The sequence below is a fragment of the Sphaerodactylus townsendi genome, linkage group LG16, assembly GCF_021028975.2.
Source record: "Sphaerodactylus townsendi isolate TG3544 linkage group LG16, MPM_Stown_v2.3, whole genome shotgun sequence".
Taxonomy (NCBI): domain Eukaryota; kingdom Metazoa; phylum Chordata; class Lepidosauria; order Squamata; family Sphaerodactylidae; genus Sphaerodactylus; species Sphaerodactylus townsendi.
The window spans coordinates 8,112,028-8,130,365 of NC_059440.1; the positions used below are offsets into that span (position 1 = coordinate 8,112,028).

Sequence of the window (18,338 nt, forward strand, 5' to 3'; positions counted from 1 at the left end):
AGATTTTTCCCAACATAGAAGGTAGGAAGTGACTCTTTTCACATCTGCTTTTGCACATGTGTGACACAGGAAAAGGCACAGTGGCAGCAAGAGATGTGAGAACAAGGGGACTGCTCTTATATTGTCCCATTCTGTTTATTGCTGTAGCTACCCTGGAGATAGTTTTCTGACCCCACCCCATAAAGCAGGTGAAGACTGCACAGGATGGGTTTGCAAGAATTTGGAAACTGTACTCTTCTCACATGCTATAAAATATTTGGTAGTTACAAGAGGATGCAATCTAGTACACATTTTCTCCCATCCTTGCAAGTAAGCCCGCGGCCTAATTAATTTTGAGCAAACAGTTTGACAGAAGCTTGAAACATGTACTGTGGACAGCGGCTTGCTGATTATATTCATATGTGGTAGTCCTGCCTGATTCTGCAAAAATTCTGGAATTCCCAGCTGCCAAGAAATCTTAAACCATTCCATTAGTTATCATTTCTGCATGTGAAAAAAGAGCATCTAAATATAGATTCAGAACATATCTTGGCAGCCAAAGTGTTAATACCAGAACTGGAAATTTGCAGCAAATATGAACATTAAAAACTGAAGGGGGGTGGGGGTAAAAGTAAAGGCATTTGGGCACAGCGCTTCTCTTTGTGGCAAGCCCACTCCCTTTCAGGGCAGATTTTCAATTACGCAACAGATTTGCAACATTATCCAAGTTTGATTTTCATTTACGCAACTGGCACAATGCCCTGCGCTTATACTGAACAAAAGGACGTATTTTCTCAATGCAAATTCCAACCTTTTCCCTCTAATTTACAGGGAACTTGAACCTGAATGAGTGCACCATGCCTGCCTCGGATCCCCCCCCCACCCCTTCCCACCTGTTCCCCTCCCAGGGAGCATTACATTTCTTTCTTTCTTCCACCCACTCTCCACCTGCTCTGCTGCCAGCATTTTCAATTCGTCCTCAGCATCCCCCACTTGCTGCTATGGATTGATCAGAGTTATGAGTTGTATTTCTCCCCCACTTTCCGCTCAGTTGGGGTTTCCCCTAATTCCCCCAAATCTTGATTGGGGCTGGCAGAGATGCATGTGAATTCCCATGCCTTAATTATGACTGTTTGGGGGCTTTCACGTTTGATTGGCGGCTGGATGAAACCTTCTATCCCTCTGTCCCACTAATTCTTTTGCTTTCGCCTACGCTTTACAGTTTTGACCTTCGCACGATCACAGGGTGTTCAGTTTAATTTTTATTTCCTCTTAGTTCTACTGAAACATGGAAAGCAGTTAAAGTCTACTTTTTGTCAACTTGGAATTCTTGTCTTGTTTTTGGCAGCAAAAACTGAATTCAAATATGTTCAACTGTTATAATTTGTTTTAAACAAGACCTAGTTCAAATATCTACTCATATGCATATAGAAGAGTAATTCCCACTCCCACCCCCATTTTTGCTATTGCCAATTATATTTGTACAAATGCTTCTTTTGTTCCTCTGTAACATATTTTTGTGAAAGTTATGGGCCACCTGGAAACTGTTAAACAGTTTAACAAGGAAGAGTACCTTTGGATTGAACAATCCTTGCTACCTAATGATTTTATGTTGTCAATTTCAGGTTGGTGCATCCTGATGAAAAAATCCAGGTTTTTACACTCTTGCATACACTTACACTTCTCTCCTTTCTCTCACTGGGCAAAGTGCCTTGAACCCAATCAGCAAATCATAATATTTCTTCTGATTTAAAAAATCCTACTTATTTAGAAAATTTCTAGGACAGGTTATCTCTCCAGAGACCAGCCCAAGGGCAACTCACCAAGTAGGGTGTGCCAAGCGGTCGTTCTTTGTTAAGCTCCCCCACCTTTTTAAGATAAGTTTTAAACTTCTCCCTCCCTTTGTAGTTTTTATCTTTTAGTACTTATCAATTTCTTTTAACCTAAAATCTTCCACTTTAACTCACCAAGTAAAAATAATAAAACTTTTTTGTCTGCAAAAGCTGTGCAGGTGGGTGATATGGAGGCAGAAAGAATTCATACAAATTATGCCATTAATGCACAGATTGATTAATTAATAACTAACGGATTATGAGCCAGTAAACTGGCTTTAAATTGTCGGTGGTTTATCTCACCTGTGCAGGTAAGTGATACACAGGAAGCAGAAAGAATACAAATGATATCATAAATTGACTGATCGATCAATTATTAATCAACTACTAATGGATCATAAGCCAGTAAACTGGCTTTAGATTGTCTGTGGTTTATCTCACCTGTGCAGGTAAGTGATACACAGGAAGCAGAAAGAATACGATTTGCGCGGCCTGGGACCTCCGTACCTACGGGACCGTCTTGCCCCATATGTCTCAAATCGACCTCTGCGGTCAGCAGAGGCCAATCTGCTGGTGATCCCTGGCCCCTTGATGATGCGGCTGGCCTCCACCCAGGCCATAGCTTTTACAGCTCTGGTCCCTGCCTGGTGGAACGCTCTATCTCCAGCTACGCGGGCCCTACGGGACCTTAACGAATTCCGCAGGGCCTGCAAAACCGAGCTGTTCCACCAGGCCTTTGGGGAGGCCGGCCGCTGATGCCCCCCCCCCCCCACCACCACCACCTTTCTCCTTTATAACATCTGTGGATCCTACCATCCCTTCCCTCTTTTTCTTTTTAGGGGATCTGTTAGTAGGACGCCATCTATTTATTTATCTGACTGAATGCTGCTTTTAACGGGGTAGTTTTTAACATATATAGAGCCACTATTTAATTCAACTTGATATTATTGTTTTTATTGTGTGCTCTATGAGTATGTTTTGCTCACCGCCCTGAGCCCTTCGGGGGAGGGCAGTTTATAAATATAATAAATAAAAATAAAAATAAATAAATAATAATAATAATAATAATAATAATAATAATAATAATAAATTGACTGATCGATCAATTATTAATCAACTACGAATGGATCACAAGCCAGTAAACTGGCTTTAGATTGGCCGTGGCCTATCTTTGTGTAGGTTGACAGAAACCAGGTAGATCCTACTTTACCTTTTCTCTCTCTATTTTTTTGGCCTCCGAGGCCTATTTAGGGGCGGGGAAGTAGCCAAAACCAGCCAACCTCGAGTGCTGATTTATTTACTTCATTATAACCCGACTTTCCCCTCCAACGGACCCCTAAATCAGCTTACAGCGTCGTTCTCCTTCCGCCTTTAACATGCATGTTATACCCTCCCCGACTGGATTTGGAGAGATTTGCCTGGGACCGCACCGCGGCCTCGCAGGGCCACGCAGGAGGGAAAGCAGCCGGTCCGAGGGGGCCGGCCCGGGGCGGGGTCAGATCGGGCTGTCGTGAGGCTCCTTCATGGAGCAGAGAGAATTGGGCAGCTTCCCCTTGCCTCCGAGCCTGCGGGCCAAGCTGGTCGCGGCGGGCTTCCAGACGGCTCAGGAGGTACTCGACGTCGGGCCCTGCGAGCTCAGCAAAGGTAGGCCTCAGGAGAGGAGGCCGCGCCTGAGGGAAGAAACGCGCAAAGGCCTTCCCGCCAAAATTGCCCCCCTCCGTTTCCTTCAGACGAGCAGCACCCGCCTCCCCCTTGTCGCGACTGATGGTTCGGGCCACGGTCGCAACAGCGAGGGAGGCTGTACCATTCCGTGCAGCAGATGGGGGGAGGTGGAGGATCGCTACCTTTAAAAAAAAAAAAAGGTCCCTTGCACTTAAAACTAGCCCGCCTGTTTTCCTGATGGGCTGCTTTCTATTTCATTAGGAAGGGAGTTCTCCCATGGAAGAAAACGATAAAAAAAAAAACCGTAGTCTGAGCGGATGTGTTCCTGTGCTACAGTTTTATCCGCTCAGCTGTCTGGGTTTTGCTCCTAAGTCTGTTGTTTATTTATGTGTTAATAATGATGAATGTATACAATGACATTTGGTGCATGGCATCCCTTGCTGCTCTTCTGTGCTGTCGGTTTTATGGCTGCCAAATGGAACTGGTTTATTGCTCCCTGGGCTAGCTTTCTTTCGGTTTGTTGCTTTGATTTAAATCGTCGTTTTCTCATGATGTCAGTTGCCTTGAGATGGAGAAGCAGCATTTAAATCTTCTGGATAAATTGGGAAAAAAAAACATCTGTGTTTTGTTTTACAGGCAAGGACAAGTGTGTGTGTATGCATGGCACACTTTAGATTGTAAGCTCCTTGAGGCAGAGACTCTGTTCTTGCTTGAATGGGTGATATAAATCACATATACACTGTCACATAATACCAAGCTCATTTGGCTGCCTCCAGTGAAACTTCTACAAAAATATGGTGCCCCACACCTTTTCTCTCCTACCTGGCAGGGGAGACACCATGATCACATTTATAATGATGCAGTTGCAGGAGAAAAGTGTCTGTATGAATTTGGGTACTGATTTTTAGGGAGAAAGTGGTGTTTAAATAAGTTAGGCATTTTTAAAAGACCGCGAAGACCTTTAAATAAAATAACTTTAAATAACTGTAGTCCAGAGGAAAGTGACTGAGATGGGATATAATATTTAGAAAATGCTTATGGCAACCCCTCATGGAGTTTTCAAGGCAAGAGACATTCAGAGCTGGTTTGTCACTGCTCGGTGGTCTCCCATCCAAATATTAACCAAGAGCAATCCTGCCTAGTTCCCAAGATCAGGCTATTTGTGTCCACTCACTTGAAGACTGCAGACTGCCAATTGGGGCTCCTTTATCATCTCATGAGACATATTTCTTCCTTTCTCTTCTGTGTGCGCGTGCGCACACAGGTGTGTGTAGGTATCAAACATCCAGTCTGACGTTGGGTTTTTGTACTCTTGTGGTCTACCTCACAGTGAGCTTACGTTCCCTTCGGGTTAGATTCTTAGCTTTGCATTCATTTTGACCTCTTCCAAACTCACCGTGCCTCAGGTCAGAGAAGACCCACAGTTTTCTACATCTGGTAGAGTGTGACTTTCCTCCCTCTTCATTCTCTCTAAAAAGGAAATCAGGATGCATTCTTTTGGTTTTCTCACTCCTCCTTGCTTTCACCACCCACCAAGCAGCTCTTTTGGCCACGTCCTTTTTATTTTCATGTTGCTGGTATACAAGAATTGCCGTGAGTTTACATTCGGCACCCTCCAAAAAAGGCAGGAGGCAAACTCCCCAGAGGGAGGGTGCCTGGAAAGGAAAGGAAAGGAAGCAGCTGCCATAAAACGGCAGATGTGTGGTTAGAGACACTTTGCAGCAGTCCCTTTTAGACAGAATACTGTGGAAAAAAACCCAGTGTGAAGCACACAACCGCACTGCAAGCAGTAGGTGCACAAAAGAGATCTGGTGCACTTGAATTTGCTATTTTTGTGGTATTTTTGTTAGTCCTTGTAAAACATTATATCCACAAAGGTATTTGCATTGCAGCTGTTTAGGGTTTTTAAAAATTCAGCATAGCTTTGGTCCATTCGGCACCACACATCTCATGTGAGCAGGGATACAGCTTTCATAAGGGACTGGTGAAGGATTTGCCAGCATGAAGCACTGTAGGAAAGAATTATGCAGTTGGGGGGGGGGTGGGGGATGTATATGTGGATTGGGTACACAGTGTACTCAGATTTTACAATACTTCAGGGAGCCTCGGGGGATCTTTAAGGATTCTACTGTATCTGTTGCAAACCTATAAAGAGAGATTCTTGTTTGATAGTACATTTAAGCATTCATTAAAAGAATTACGTGGTCATCAACTTTCTATCCAGGCACCCTGCTATGCCATTTTGTCCTGTCTTTACACTTCAAATGCATGGAAAAGCTTTTTGCAGACATGGTTAAAGTTCTGGACGGTTTGTTCTCAACAAAGCTGTTTCTAGGCTAAGGAAATAACAGATGTTTTCTAAAAAGAAGCAACTATTTTTCTGTTTTAACTAAATATAAAATAGACCTAGCCTAGTATGCATCATTTTGTTCATTGCTGTTCAAAACCACTAGATGACGCTGTTACACTTCAGATGTTTCTTCCTGCATGTAGATTTCATTTCCACTAATTTTAGTTAATGCTTTTAATCAGTTATACTTAAATTACAAGCAGCTTTAGTTAACAGGCTGTTGTTTAAAAATATTTTCTGTTTTGATTTTCAGAAATTGGAATTTCTAAACAGGAGGCATTAGAAATTCTTCAAGTGATCAAAGGGGACTGTCATGGCAATGGAGAGGTCTCAGGAAATACAGTCAGAAAGTACACGGCTCTTGAACTCTTGCAAGAGGAGCAAATCCAAGGTTTCATAGTAACCTTCTGCTCTGCACTGGATGATATCCTGGGAGGAGGTGTGCACCTGATGAAAGTCACAGAAATCTGCGGAGCCCCAGGTGTTGGCAAAACACAGTTATGGTAATCAAAAAATAGTCACAACTAGGGGTGAATGTATTAGGAGCAGCAGTGGCGTAGTGGTTAAGAGCAGGTATATTCTAATCTGTAGGAAACAGGTTTGATTCCCCGCTCTGCCGCCTGAGCTGTGGAGGCTTATCTGGGAAATTGGTAACAGGGCAGACATGAAGACCACAAAGGGTTGAGGCAAGGAAAATGCAGGGGAAACTTCTATATGGTTGCTTGTTTGCCACTGTGAATGCCACAGCACTTGTAGTGACAGAGGTCCGCATGTCTCCATGTGGAAGCAGCCAAACTCCACAAACATGATGAATGAATGCAGGACGACCAGAGTTGATACCTCTGCTAACCTGAACTGTGTTAAATTTTGCTTGAGAATCATGGTTAGGGTGGAGAAAAAAATCTAGTCAAACCAGAGTACTGCAGTTGTACAATAGCAAGAGTCTAATCAGCACTGTAGGAACCCAGGCAATCAATATTGCATGGGGGAAAGACAGGAGTCCCTCCTACTTCTGCAGTATTGATCCAAATTTGGTTCCAATTCCAAACTTTGTTCTCATAAAGAACTCACAACAGCCCTATGGCTGAAACTCCATGTAGCACATAGTTCATGTAGAATGCATTATGTGTAGTTTGTCCCTAAGACATCAATGCCCCAAGTTCTAAGCATGCTTCCTAAGCACCTGAGTCTACCTTGGGTCGCAGTGAGAAAGGTAGACTAAAAATAAAATAAGCAGCTTGTTTTTAGTTTTTGGTTCCATTGAAATTAATTGGAGGAACACCCCAATGTTTTCTTAGAATCCCCACTCTGTTCAGTGGCTTCTTAGTACAATACCAGATTGCCTGTTCAACACTGCAGAAATCTCTCTGTAATGTTGTTTCCTGTCTGATGTACTCTTTCCCAGAAGAAGAAACGATTTCCCTGGAGATAAGCTAGGAGTGGGTTTTTAATAACCTTTATTTATTGATCTTTAATTATCTCTGTTTGCATGTCTGTGATTTTCTTTTATGTCTCCTTGCTCAGCATGCAGCTGGTGGTGGATGTGCAGTTTCCAGAGTGCTTTGGAGGGCTGGCTGGAGAAGCTGTTTTCATAGACACCGAGGGAAGCTTTATGGTGGATAGGGTCGTGGATTTGGCATCCGCCTGTGTTCAGCATTGCCGGTTGATAGCAGAAATGCACCCTGAAGAAGGTTTGTTATCCAACTGCATTTATGCTGGAATTATCAGTACATTGTGTCTGCCTCTACCAGGATTGGCTGGAATTTTGTTAAATTTATGGTGCTTCTTTTGAATTATAGTCAGGGACAGAGTACTGAATCTTCCTCTTGCCTTTCCCAGCCACTGGAAATCTTATACAGTATCCTTTCTCAGATTTCAGCAGGCATTACTTCCTCATTCAGCATATCTTCAACATGCTAAGGGCTAGCAGTGGCTAAGAGCAGTGGTTAAGAGCAGGTTTATTCTAATCTGGAGGAACCGGGTTTGATTCCCCGCTCGGCCGCTTGAACTGTGGAGGCTTATCTGGGGAATTCAGATTAGTCTGTGCACTCCCACACACACCAGCTGGGTGACCTTGGGCTAGTCACAGCTTTTCGGAGCTCTCTCAGCCCCACCCACCTCACAGGGTGTTTGTTGCGAGGCAGGGAAGGGCAAGGAGATTGTAAACCCCTTTGAGTCTCCTACAGGAGAGAAAGGGGGGATATAAATCCAAATTCTTCTCCTTCTTCTTCTTGGAACTTGCTTTAAGTGAATCTCATGATACTGAATTCTATAGCCTGCATCACATTCTGGGCACTTCTGTATCAGGCATAGATAGTTACCATATGGGAGTGGGTTTGTGTAGTTTCCCCATAGCAGGATCCACTGCTGATAAAGTGCCATGGCAACAGAGCTTCCACATGGCAGGCTTCCCTGCAGCTTCCTGCCCCAGCTTCCCCAGCAGTAGCCAATATTTCCTCCTCCCTGGTTACCAGGGCTTTTGCAGTAAAAAAAAATCAGCACTGGAATGTCATTATATCAATACAACAAAATGTGTAGCAGATTTTCTGAATTCCCATCTTTCATTTTTTTTTAAAAAAAGGTTCTATCCCCTTCTCTTGCCAGAGATATAAGTGGGAAGGGTTAGCTCTGAAATGGAAGAGGATGGAAATGTACTTTTAAAAATGAAAGCTGGGAATTTAGGGAACCTGTTACGCATATTGTCACAACAATATAGCTACATGACAATACTCTTGGGCTGCTATTGTTTAAAAATAAAAAGCCCATGGTGGGAGAAGGAAATGGCCCGTGCGGAGACAAGGTCAGAGAAAATCCAGGCTCACCCATCCACATAGCTGTCATCTGGGTTTTACTGCAGTCTTTCCCAAAACTTTGCAGCAAAGGACGTTTGAGAAAGATTGGAGAAAGGTCAAGGAAACACCCAGAGGTTTATGACTGCAGTATGAGGCTGTGAGGAAGCAGGTACTTCCCAACAGCACTGAACGTGCGGCAGATAATTTTTGTGGACATGGCTGTGGTCCTACTTGTGGACTCTCTGTATTTCTTGTGTTGCTGTGGCGGATCCATTGAAGAAGTAAATAGGTCCTGAACACCTATGTAGCCAGAGCCTTTTCTTATGCCTAGGAATATGTTGAGTAGTTTCATCTGATGGCTAACAGGCAACTTCATACCAGAAACTCATTGCTATGAGGGTTGGATGGGACATAAATGTGACTTGGTCAGACCGAGCCATCTCGGCTAGTGAGCCCCCAACAGGCTCACCAGCCCAGATCAGCACTGGTGGGGGGCGGGGGCTGCTTAACTAGCAAATAGCAGGCTCACCAGGCCCAATCAGGGCTCCCTGAGTGGGTTTATCAGGCCTGTGAGCCAACACCCCCTTTGCTCTCAATCAACCCAGATCAGAACCCCTAGAGATAAGGCCTGCGAGCCAACTGAGGCAGCTTCCTCCTGATCTGGCCAGGCAAGCCCTCTCAAGGGGCTGAATCTGGCCTCCAGGCTGCACATTTGACACCCCTGCACTAGCTGCTCAGGAGAACAAAGCACTAATATCTTTTAGCATATGTGTGTGTTGTGTGGGAGCGGGAGGGAAGGATAGGCAGTGTTAAACTGTTTTGTCACTACGCCGATAGAACTCGTCTAGCCCTACACAGCACAGTCCTATGCATATTTTCTCAGAAGTTGGTCTCACTGTTTTTAAAAATAATACTGTGTTTATGCAGCCCTCTGACCGTGAGAATAGTTTACGCCTGCTGTTTCAGTTATTGTATATGGTAGGCAGGACTGTTGTTTATGTCATACTGCATGCGTGAGGATGGAAGCTGAGAGAGATCATGTCTTTCCTGAGGCAAGAAATCCAAAATACTGTTCCCACTATTGCTACTAGTGCTAACCAGATTTTGCTGAATATAGTTAAAATAAGGAGCTAAAAATAAATTATTAGGAAACCAAAATTATTTCTTTTGCAAACCATCAAAAGTATAGAAATTGGACAATAAACAGCCCAGGACTGGACCAGGTCAAAAATTTACTTACTTAAGAATGGTCCTACAGTCTCATGGCTCGAAACTAGCAATCATGTGGTTGATTTAGGGACCAGATCTGCTATTAACATCCTTAAGTTCTTTCACACGAACAGAGGATTTATTGTCCCTGCAGCTCTTGAGCTGTTTCATGCAAAAACGTTTGCTCGACTTTTGTACGCTTCCTTTTTAGGTCCAGCTTCTTCTTGCTTTGCTCCTCGTGAGCACACGCAAGCATAGTTTTTGAGAGCTGTATTACTGGTCCCGAAATGTATGTCAAATTCGATTGTTAGACTGAAACCTGGACAAATAACAATAGAGACAGGAGTTGCCCTTTTATCTTTTTATGTATGACGTAAACTGAATTTTACATCCTGTGGCCTCCTCCCATTAATTTTGAATTATAATCATTTATTAAGTTGGCTTAAGGCCATCAAGACAAAATTGAATGGCTTGGGGTGGACAACCTATGGCACTCCAGATGTTCATGGACTGCAATTCCCATCAGCCCCTGCCAGCACGGGAGCTGATGGGAATTGCAGTCCATGAACATCTAGAGTGCCATAGGTTGGCCATCCCAGAACAAGCCTCATTATCACCAGGGTTTGACACAGCCAAACAAGCAATAAAACAATTATTTTATAATTCTTTCTTGCAAATGTTATAATTTTGAGAGTTAAATCAATTTTATTAATTCATTTTAATCAATTTTATAATGATATATACAAGATTCTTTGTATTTTATCTTTTTATGCCAGTAGTTAATATTAATTTTTAGTATTGGTCATTGACCATAAACAATGAATCTGATCAGATCTGTTGCCATTACAGCTAAAAAATGTAAGTCTGGAAACCATTCTGAAAACTCTGTTTTGGGGTTTCAAGTCTCTCATAATGTACCAAAGCCAAGTTTCTCTCTTTTTAAAAGAGTTATACAAGCAATATTCTACCTCTGTTTTTAAAAAGCGCATAAACACAAATTATTTCCAGGCAGAAGGTTCAAGAGGAATTTTCACTTTGTCTCTGTGGAACAGGAACGTTTATTTATTTAAAATATTTATTCCACCTCTCCCCCCACACCCCCAGCAAAGGGCTCAAGAGGACTTAAGACAAAATGCTGAGACAACAGCAATAAAACAATTAAAATCAAACAATGAAGACAAGAAATGACAAAGCTGTGCCTCTCCAGAGACTAGAAATAATTAGTTTGCCCCTATGCCTGGTCAAAAACTGTACCTAAGGTTAACCTAGCAGATTCATAGCTGTTTGAACTTGGGGCATCCTACCTCCCACTGCTACCCTCACTACAGAAAGATGTATAAAAAAAACCTTTAGAGACTGAAGCAAATGAATTACTTTGAAGTATAATATTAGAAAGTTACTGCTTTGTCTGCTTCCTAGAAATCCTCTGTTGGCCAACCTGTTAATCTCTATAGCTAAGAATTAAGCGCTCCTTACTGTACATGACTGTTTTTGCAACGAGATTTAAAAAACAGATAAGGGGAGGGCTGGGGATGTTGGCAAACCTTGCGCCCCACATATATTTTAACTTTCTCTTCAGACCAACAAGCAGCACTGGAGGCTTTTACCCTGGAAAATATTCTGTCTCACATCTATTACTTCCGTTGTCATGACTATGTGGAGTTGTTGGCACAGATCTACCTTCTCCCAGATTTCCTCGCTGAACATTCAAAGGTACGGGTTCCTGGAGGTGCTGTATGTGTGTGCATGTTTCAGAGACAGAGAGAGCTTAGTATCAACAGCCTGCCTTGATACCATGAGCAACAATGAAATAGTCTGATCTCTGAGTTGCTTTGGGTTGGACTGAAGCTAAATTTTTTAAAGTTGAATCACTCCTATTTCTTTATCCCTTTACACACTCCTGATGGCTACAATTCAAAATAGTCAGGTGTTCTGAAGCATTTTAGTTTCAGAGATCAGGTGTACTTGGGCCTAGGGTAGATGACTTGCTGCCCAATTTCCTAATTCCTAATTCCTAATGCATGTGCCTCTTGGGTTTTCAGAATCCTTCCTACAGTCCATGTAGCGGGGAAGAGTGTTCTTGAACAGGGAAGGGAAGGAAGGAGGAAATATGTAGGAAAAGAGAGGCTGTGGCTTACAGACAGACATAAAACAGCCTGGAGAGTTTGTGAGTTCTCTCTGCTCCATGCTCTGGCTTGACGTACTTTTTAACATGATAAATAGGGGAAACAACGACCCCTGGTCCCATCCTGTAGTGCCCTAGTGAAGACCTTTGGATCCCCCAAAAACAGTGTAAATAAAAAACAACGATTGACATGACAAAATTAAATATATTTAATTTGTTGGCATTATTTTATGTCAGCTCTCTGTGCTGTTGATATTTTCTGTTCAGGGCAGAGTATTGGCTTACAGAGACTCAGATGGGAATTCTAAACCTACAATAACTCTCTCAGTGGCTCATTCCGCACATGCAGAATAATGCACTTTCAAACTGCTTTCAGTGCTCTTTGAAGCTATGCGGAATGGCAAAATCCACTTGCAAACAGTTGTGAAAGTGGTTTGAAAATGCATTATTTTGCGTGTGCGGAAGGGGCCAGTGTATGGTTGGACTCGTACAATCTGTGGTGAATGTGCCTCCTAGCATACTGGCCCAACCCCAGTCCAGATTCCTTTGCAAAGGCTCCGGCTGACTGTCAGACACTTTGAGTCTTTTTTTCTCTCTTTCTCACAATACTAGAACCAGGGGGCATTCATTGAAAATGCTGGGGGGAAGAATTAGGACTAATAAAAGGAAACACTTCTTCACGCAACGTGTGATTGGTGTTTGGAATATGCTGCCACAGGAGGTGGTCATGGCCACTAACCTGGATAGCTTTAAAAGGGGCTTGGACAGATTTATGGAGGAGAAGTCGATTTATGGCTACCAATCTTGATCCTCCTTGATCTGAGATTGCAAATGCCTTAACAGACCAGGTGATCGGGAGCAACAGCCGCAGAAGGCCATTGCGTTCACATCCTACATGTGAGCTCCCAAAGGTACCTGGTGGGCCACTGCGAGTAGCAGAGAGCTGGACTAGATGGACTCTGATCCAGCTGGCTTGTTCTTATGTTCTTATGTTCTTATGAGTCATTCCTCTACCAATATGTGAGCTGGAATGCCCCCCCCAAAAGGAAGAGTAGTTTTAGGGTTTGAGTAAAGCACCGTGTTCAACACAACATGAAATGTAGTCCGTATCAGATATTCTGGTTAGGAAGACAACGTTTCCCAGAGGTTTGCTTATGCTAAATGAAGAATGTTTGCATCATTAATAGATGCAGCAAGGCAATTGGAATAAATAATAATTAAACACCATGACGGGAATGAGCTCCAAGCATTCTTATTTACTTCCTTCTAATGAATGAATTATGAATGAAACGTTTATGAAAGCAAATACCTGAAGGGACCAGGAACTGAGCTCCATAGCAGAGTGTCTTCTGGCATGTACATTTTGGTGTGTTTTTAGCTTTGTTATATCTGAAGGTGGTTAGTACTGGAGGTATCCTTTTGGCTTCTGTTTTGAAAGACAGGAAGTTGTCAGATTGCATGACTGGGAAAGAAAGCTTTGAAATAGAAAAACAGGTTTATGAAACCTCAGCAGGTTCTATTATGTTGGTCTTGGCTGCTGGTGGTCTGGACCAACCTATACAGCTCCTTGTTTCCTGGTTGATCTCCTCCATCATCCAAAATAAGCTGGCTAGGTCAAATTTGGGCCTTGTGTCTCTCCTCACCCCACAGCTATCTTGTCAGAAAATTTGTTGTAAATCCTTCAAAATATGACTGTTGTAAGTAAAAGCAGTTCTGCGATTTTTATTTATTTTATTTATTTATTTCATTTTTATACCGCCCTCCCCCAAAGGGCTCAGGGCGGTTTACATCATAATATAAATACAGAATAAAATGCTAAAAATCATATCAATTAAAATGCAGCATTCCAGATTCAAACAGTTAAAAACAGATGGCGTTCAACCATTGACTCCTCGACTCCTCTAAGAGGGGGACAGCGGATCTTAGCTGTTAATGGGCACTAATGCGTTAACTTCTGAATTTGGGTTTTCTAGTAAGTTGGTGACTGTTGAACAATCAAAAGATACAATGCCTGTAGAATTTCAAATACTTGAATACAATTCTAGATAAGGTCATTTCCTTCAGTACACTGAAGCAAACTTCAGATTGCTGCAGAGATCTGGTTTGTGACTTGCCCAGTTCTCCTCTTCACTGCATGGCTTTTGTCCATGTAGGTCCTGGGATTCCCCAGTATAGTTTTTTGGGGGGTGGTCAAAGGGGGAACACCCCTCTTTTGACCAGCAGAAGAGCTAATTGGCTACCACACATTATGAGTGAGCATCGGGAATATTTAGGCTTATGTCACACACTTTTGTGCATAGCAGTTATTGAATGGCTTCTCAATTTGCAGCAAACTGCAGTTTATTAAGAATACAACAGTCCTGCTAGACCAGAGACGTGGTCCATTTAGTCCACATTGCTTCCCCAAGCAAGCCTTACGTTAGTGGCACATTCTGGGAGGTAACAACAGGGCCAAACCATACTTATTGCCTTCTCCCTTGGCAGGTTTGGCACCCTGTGCAATTCCCTGGGAGGTGAACGGACTCTATCTCCAAGCTTATTCCTGTAGTTAAGAGAAGCTGCAGACAGCCACTGCTCCCTGAAGAGCACAGCTGCATGAATTACAGTTGCTGCATTCATTCTTTTGGGCTTGCATTGAATATGTGTTAAGCATACATCTAACAATATAATGTGTGAAATGGCCTCAAAAGCAACTGTGTAGGAAAGGTTAAGGCTCCTTATTTGCTTTCCTTGTATGGCTGGAGAGCAAACGTCATTTAGTTCCTTGCACAAGGCTCTAGGAGGCCCAAGCTGGAAACCTCACACTTCCATGGAATCTCACTGGGTAACCTTGGGTCAGTCACTCTCCCTTTCCGTTTACCTACTTCACAGAGTTGTTGTGAAGACAAAATGGAGAAATTTAGGACAATGTGGTAAACCTTTTTGGGTTCCCACTGGGGAGAAAAGGCGGAATCTGTCTACTTAAATCATTTGATTTCTGCAGAATGACAGTTCTCTTCTTTTAAAAACTTCCTCCTTCAGGTCCGACTGGTTGTGATTGACAGTGTTGCCTTTCCTTTCCGCCATGACTTTGAGGACCTCTCACTGCGGACGCGCATCTTGAATGGTCTGGCCCAACAGCTGATCACCATCGCCAATGATCACACGTTGGCTGTGAGGCTTCCTGGGTAAAGGGAGGGTGCCCCAGCAGAAAGGTTAAGGCAAAGGCGCATGGCTTTGCAATACTGAAATGACCAAAATGGGGTTATGGAGCTGCCCAGTGGCATAAAAACAGCAGAAATCTGCTTTTGAAGCCATGAATGTTGAGATGCTTCAGTGGCTCTATTCTAAACACCCACGTCCACGCTTATGTGATGCACTCTTGCAAAACATGCAATATAGACTTGAAATTTGGCTTTCTAAAAATATCCTTCTGTGATTTTGAAAAGTTTCTAGCCCTGATAATTTAAAACAGTCACTGAGCTGTTTAACTAAAATTTCAGCTTTCGTTCCTTTTGTTATTTTGTGATCCAGGTTTGTTTTGAACTATACACTTTCCTCTGGACTTCCAGATGTTCCACAAGTAGTGGATATGTAGGATTTGGGTTCATTGCTGTGAGTAACCTTAGTGGAGCACAAGGAGATTATTGAGATCACTGAGCCTGGACTAAGAAGAGTTGTTTATTTACAGGTTGCTTTAAAAGAAACAAACAGCACAGGTCAGGGTCTGCAACCTGCGGCTCTCCAGATGTTCATGGACTACAATTCTCATCAGCCCCTGGAGAGCCACAGGTTGCAGACCCCACAGAAACCTGGCTAAGGCACAACATTTTAAACCAGTTATTACTTCAGAGTAGCTCTACAATGCTTTCAGACATGAACAGACATTTAGTGACGAGCTGCTAGTTTGGATCTTCTCTCACACACAGGATTCCACACACACCAGCCTGTCTTTTCCCCAGAGTCAAACTAAATGGTGCAAGGTCTGCTCATCACCAGAGACAGGCCTAATAGTCAAGCACTTTCTTCTCTCCCAAAGATGGAGCTAAACCGCTCTGCTACATGACTAGGCAGAGCCACCCTTCACTCTTCTCTTTTCCTTGAGCTGTCAATGCTGTCTCCCTGACCCAGAGCTCAATCCCCCCCACCCTTCTCCAGCATTCCCTCCAATATCTCATCCCCCTTCTCAGTGGTGTTTGGATTCTGGAGCAACACTCCTATGAGCTCATCTGTGTAGCTAATTTTCCTTTCATGGGCAGGGCAACCTCTTGTCCATCATACTGGTCTTAAAAAAATTAACTCCTGGCCTTCACAAAAAGGCCAGCTGTGCCAAGAGAAAACCCACTTTACTGGCAGAGGCATTTGTGAAAAAGTCCTCAACATGACCAGCATCCTAACCAGTGGAGGGCACTTTTGAGCCACAGTTATTTATAGGTGGGCTTTTTTCAGCCCTACTGCGTTGAACAGGAATGGAGCTTACGTAAGTTCTGGAATGGTGCTTGTCTCTCCCCTGTTTCCAGGTAACTCAGCTCCTCCTAAATTGTGATTCTATGTGCACGCTGGGATTTCTTTTTTATTGCTCTGTGGCTAAAAATAAAACCCTTCGTGTGTTTTTACTCAGCAGTGGGGAGGAAAGTGGAGGAAACTGATGTCTTGTCTTGTTGCACCATTGTGACGTTCGCAATTGACATCTTGGGCCGTTGAATGTGCTGTGCAGGGCCACAACAATTCGTCACAACAAGGCTTTGCTTTTGGGATGAGTAGGGTGGAAAACATGGAGCTATTAACAACTGATAATATTTCGCACAGACTTTCCTGCTTTGAGTCCCCTGGCCCATAAATAAGGTTTTCTAGCAAATAGAACAGTAGGGGCAGATGGGACCCCAAGGTCATTCAGTCCAGCACAGTCCTCTTGTGTGTACATATCCATAGTCAGTTCACTTTTCTTGTAAAAAGCTCATTGCTGATACTTCAGACTTATTGAATTATGTTTGTGTGTTTTCTCCCTTCTCTGGAACAGAAGTACAGGTGAACTGTTCTTCAGCATTTCATTTATCCAATCCCGTTCTGCCCCATATACCTTCCCTTTTATTTCCCCCCAGTTCTCCATTCAGGCTTCCATTCATCCAAATGTTCCTTTTCGCCCCACCCCACCCCCACCCCAAATTCCCCATTCCCCATTCAGGCTTCCACTTATCCAAACATTCTGGATGTTGTCATCTCTACACCCTACATCAGGTCGCTTGGATAATAACAAAATGATAGAGATCTGAGATTTTTGCAAACTGATGGTTCCTTCTGAGGTTTTTGCAAACTGATGGTTCCTTCTGGGTGGCAATCCATCTGTTGTACACCTGCATTCTGTGATGCAGACTGCCATTTTAAGTAAGGTAGAAGTGTGAAACCAGGTGTTCTCTCTCTCCCTGAGAGTTATGCAGAGTATCAGAGGCACATCTGGGCCAGAGTGCGCCCGGTGTGCACTCTGTGTTTTCTGCCGGCCCCCCAGCGCAGTGCCCTGCCCCTTACCTTAGTACAGACTGGAGAAGCGGCCTGTTCCCTTGAGGCTGAAAACAGCCTGGTGGGAACTACACTTCCCATGAGACCCTGGGGCTAGCAAGGTCTCCTGGGAAACGTAGTTCCCACCAGGCCGTTTTCAGCCTGAAGGGAACAGGCCGCTTCTCCAGCATGCACTGTTTCACAAAGGTAAGTGTGTGCGGGGGGCGATTTTCCGCCTGCCCCTCGGGCACGCGCTCACTGCAATGCGCACCCCCAGCCCCCTGGTAGCTCCGCCTCTGCAGAGTATTCTGTAGGAATCAGCCTTTCTGTTTGCCTCCCATGTTTTATGCTAGTTCTTCTTTTGCTTTTTCCTCCTTTCAGGTAGTTTTGACCAATCAAATGACAACAAAAATTGGACAAAAACATTCCTCTTTGATTCCTGCCTTAGGTGAGTATTCAGGCTACAAGTAGAAAGAGTTTTCTATCTGCTTAAGGTCTTTCAAACACCATCAACAGCACCATTGATCTTGCTTCCCAAATGATTCTTTCCAAAGATGCATTTGGTTGAAGGATATTCTCGATGATGCAGGCATGTCATGGTTGGAGATCTGCTTCTCTGGACCACTTCCATGGTTGCCCCGGCTGTCAAAAAGAAAGTTCAGAGTTTACAGTTTGCATGGAACATTTTCTGTGCTAGTACCTCACTGGGGATACAAAAAGAACATTTCATGAAGACAAAATCTGTCTTAAACCCGCCAAAGAACGGGCATCAGGGATACAACAGCTACAGGGTCAATGGGAACATGCACAGTTAAAGCAATTCATATTAACATGAACATCATGGCTTTCAAGAGTCTCTTAATAAACTCCTAGTAAACCGAAATATGGCATTCAAGACCTTGTCGGAGAGGGTT

General features: G+C 43.5%; 1 protein-coding gene across 2 annotated transcripts in view; it reads left to right on the plus strand.

The window, feature by feature from the left end:
- The first annotated feature begins 3,202 nt into the window (after positions 1 to 3,202).
- RAD51C (RAD51 paralog C) overlaps positions 3,203 to 18,338 on the plus strand; it is a 30,833-nt gene continuing 15,697 nt past the window's right edge. Inside the window, exons 1-6 of one of the 2 annotated variants that reach the window (XM_048519348.1) lie at positions 3,206 to 3,455; positions 6,077 to 6,326; positions 7,348 to 7,514; positions 11,404 to 11,537; positions 14,971 to 15,102; positions 17,806 to 17,872. In XM_048519348.1, the coding sequence (XP_048375305.1) occupies positions 3,335 to 3,455; positions 6,077 to 6,326; positions 7,348 to 7,514; positions 11,404 to 11,537; positions 14,971 to 15,102; positions 17,806 to 17,872 (871 nt within the window). In that variant the 5' untranslated portion in view covers positions 3,206 to 3,334. Of the gene's footprint in view, positions 3,456 to 6,076; positions 6,327 to 7,347; positions 7,515 to 11,403; positions 11,538 to 14,970; positions 15,103 to 17,805; positions 17,873 to 18,338 lie in introns of both variants that reach the window. The other variant, XM_048519349.1, reaches the window with a different exon arrangement.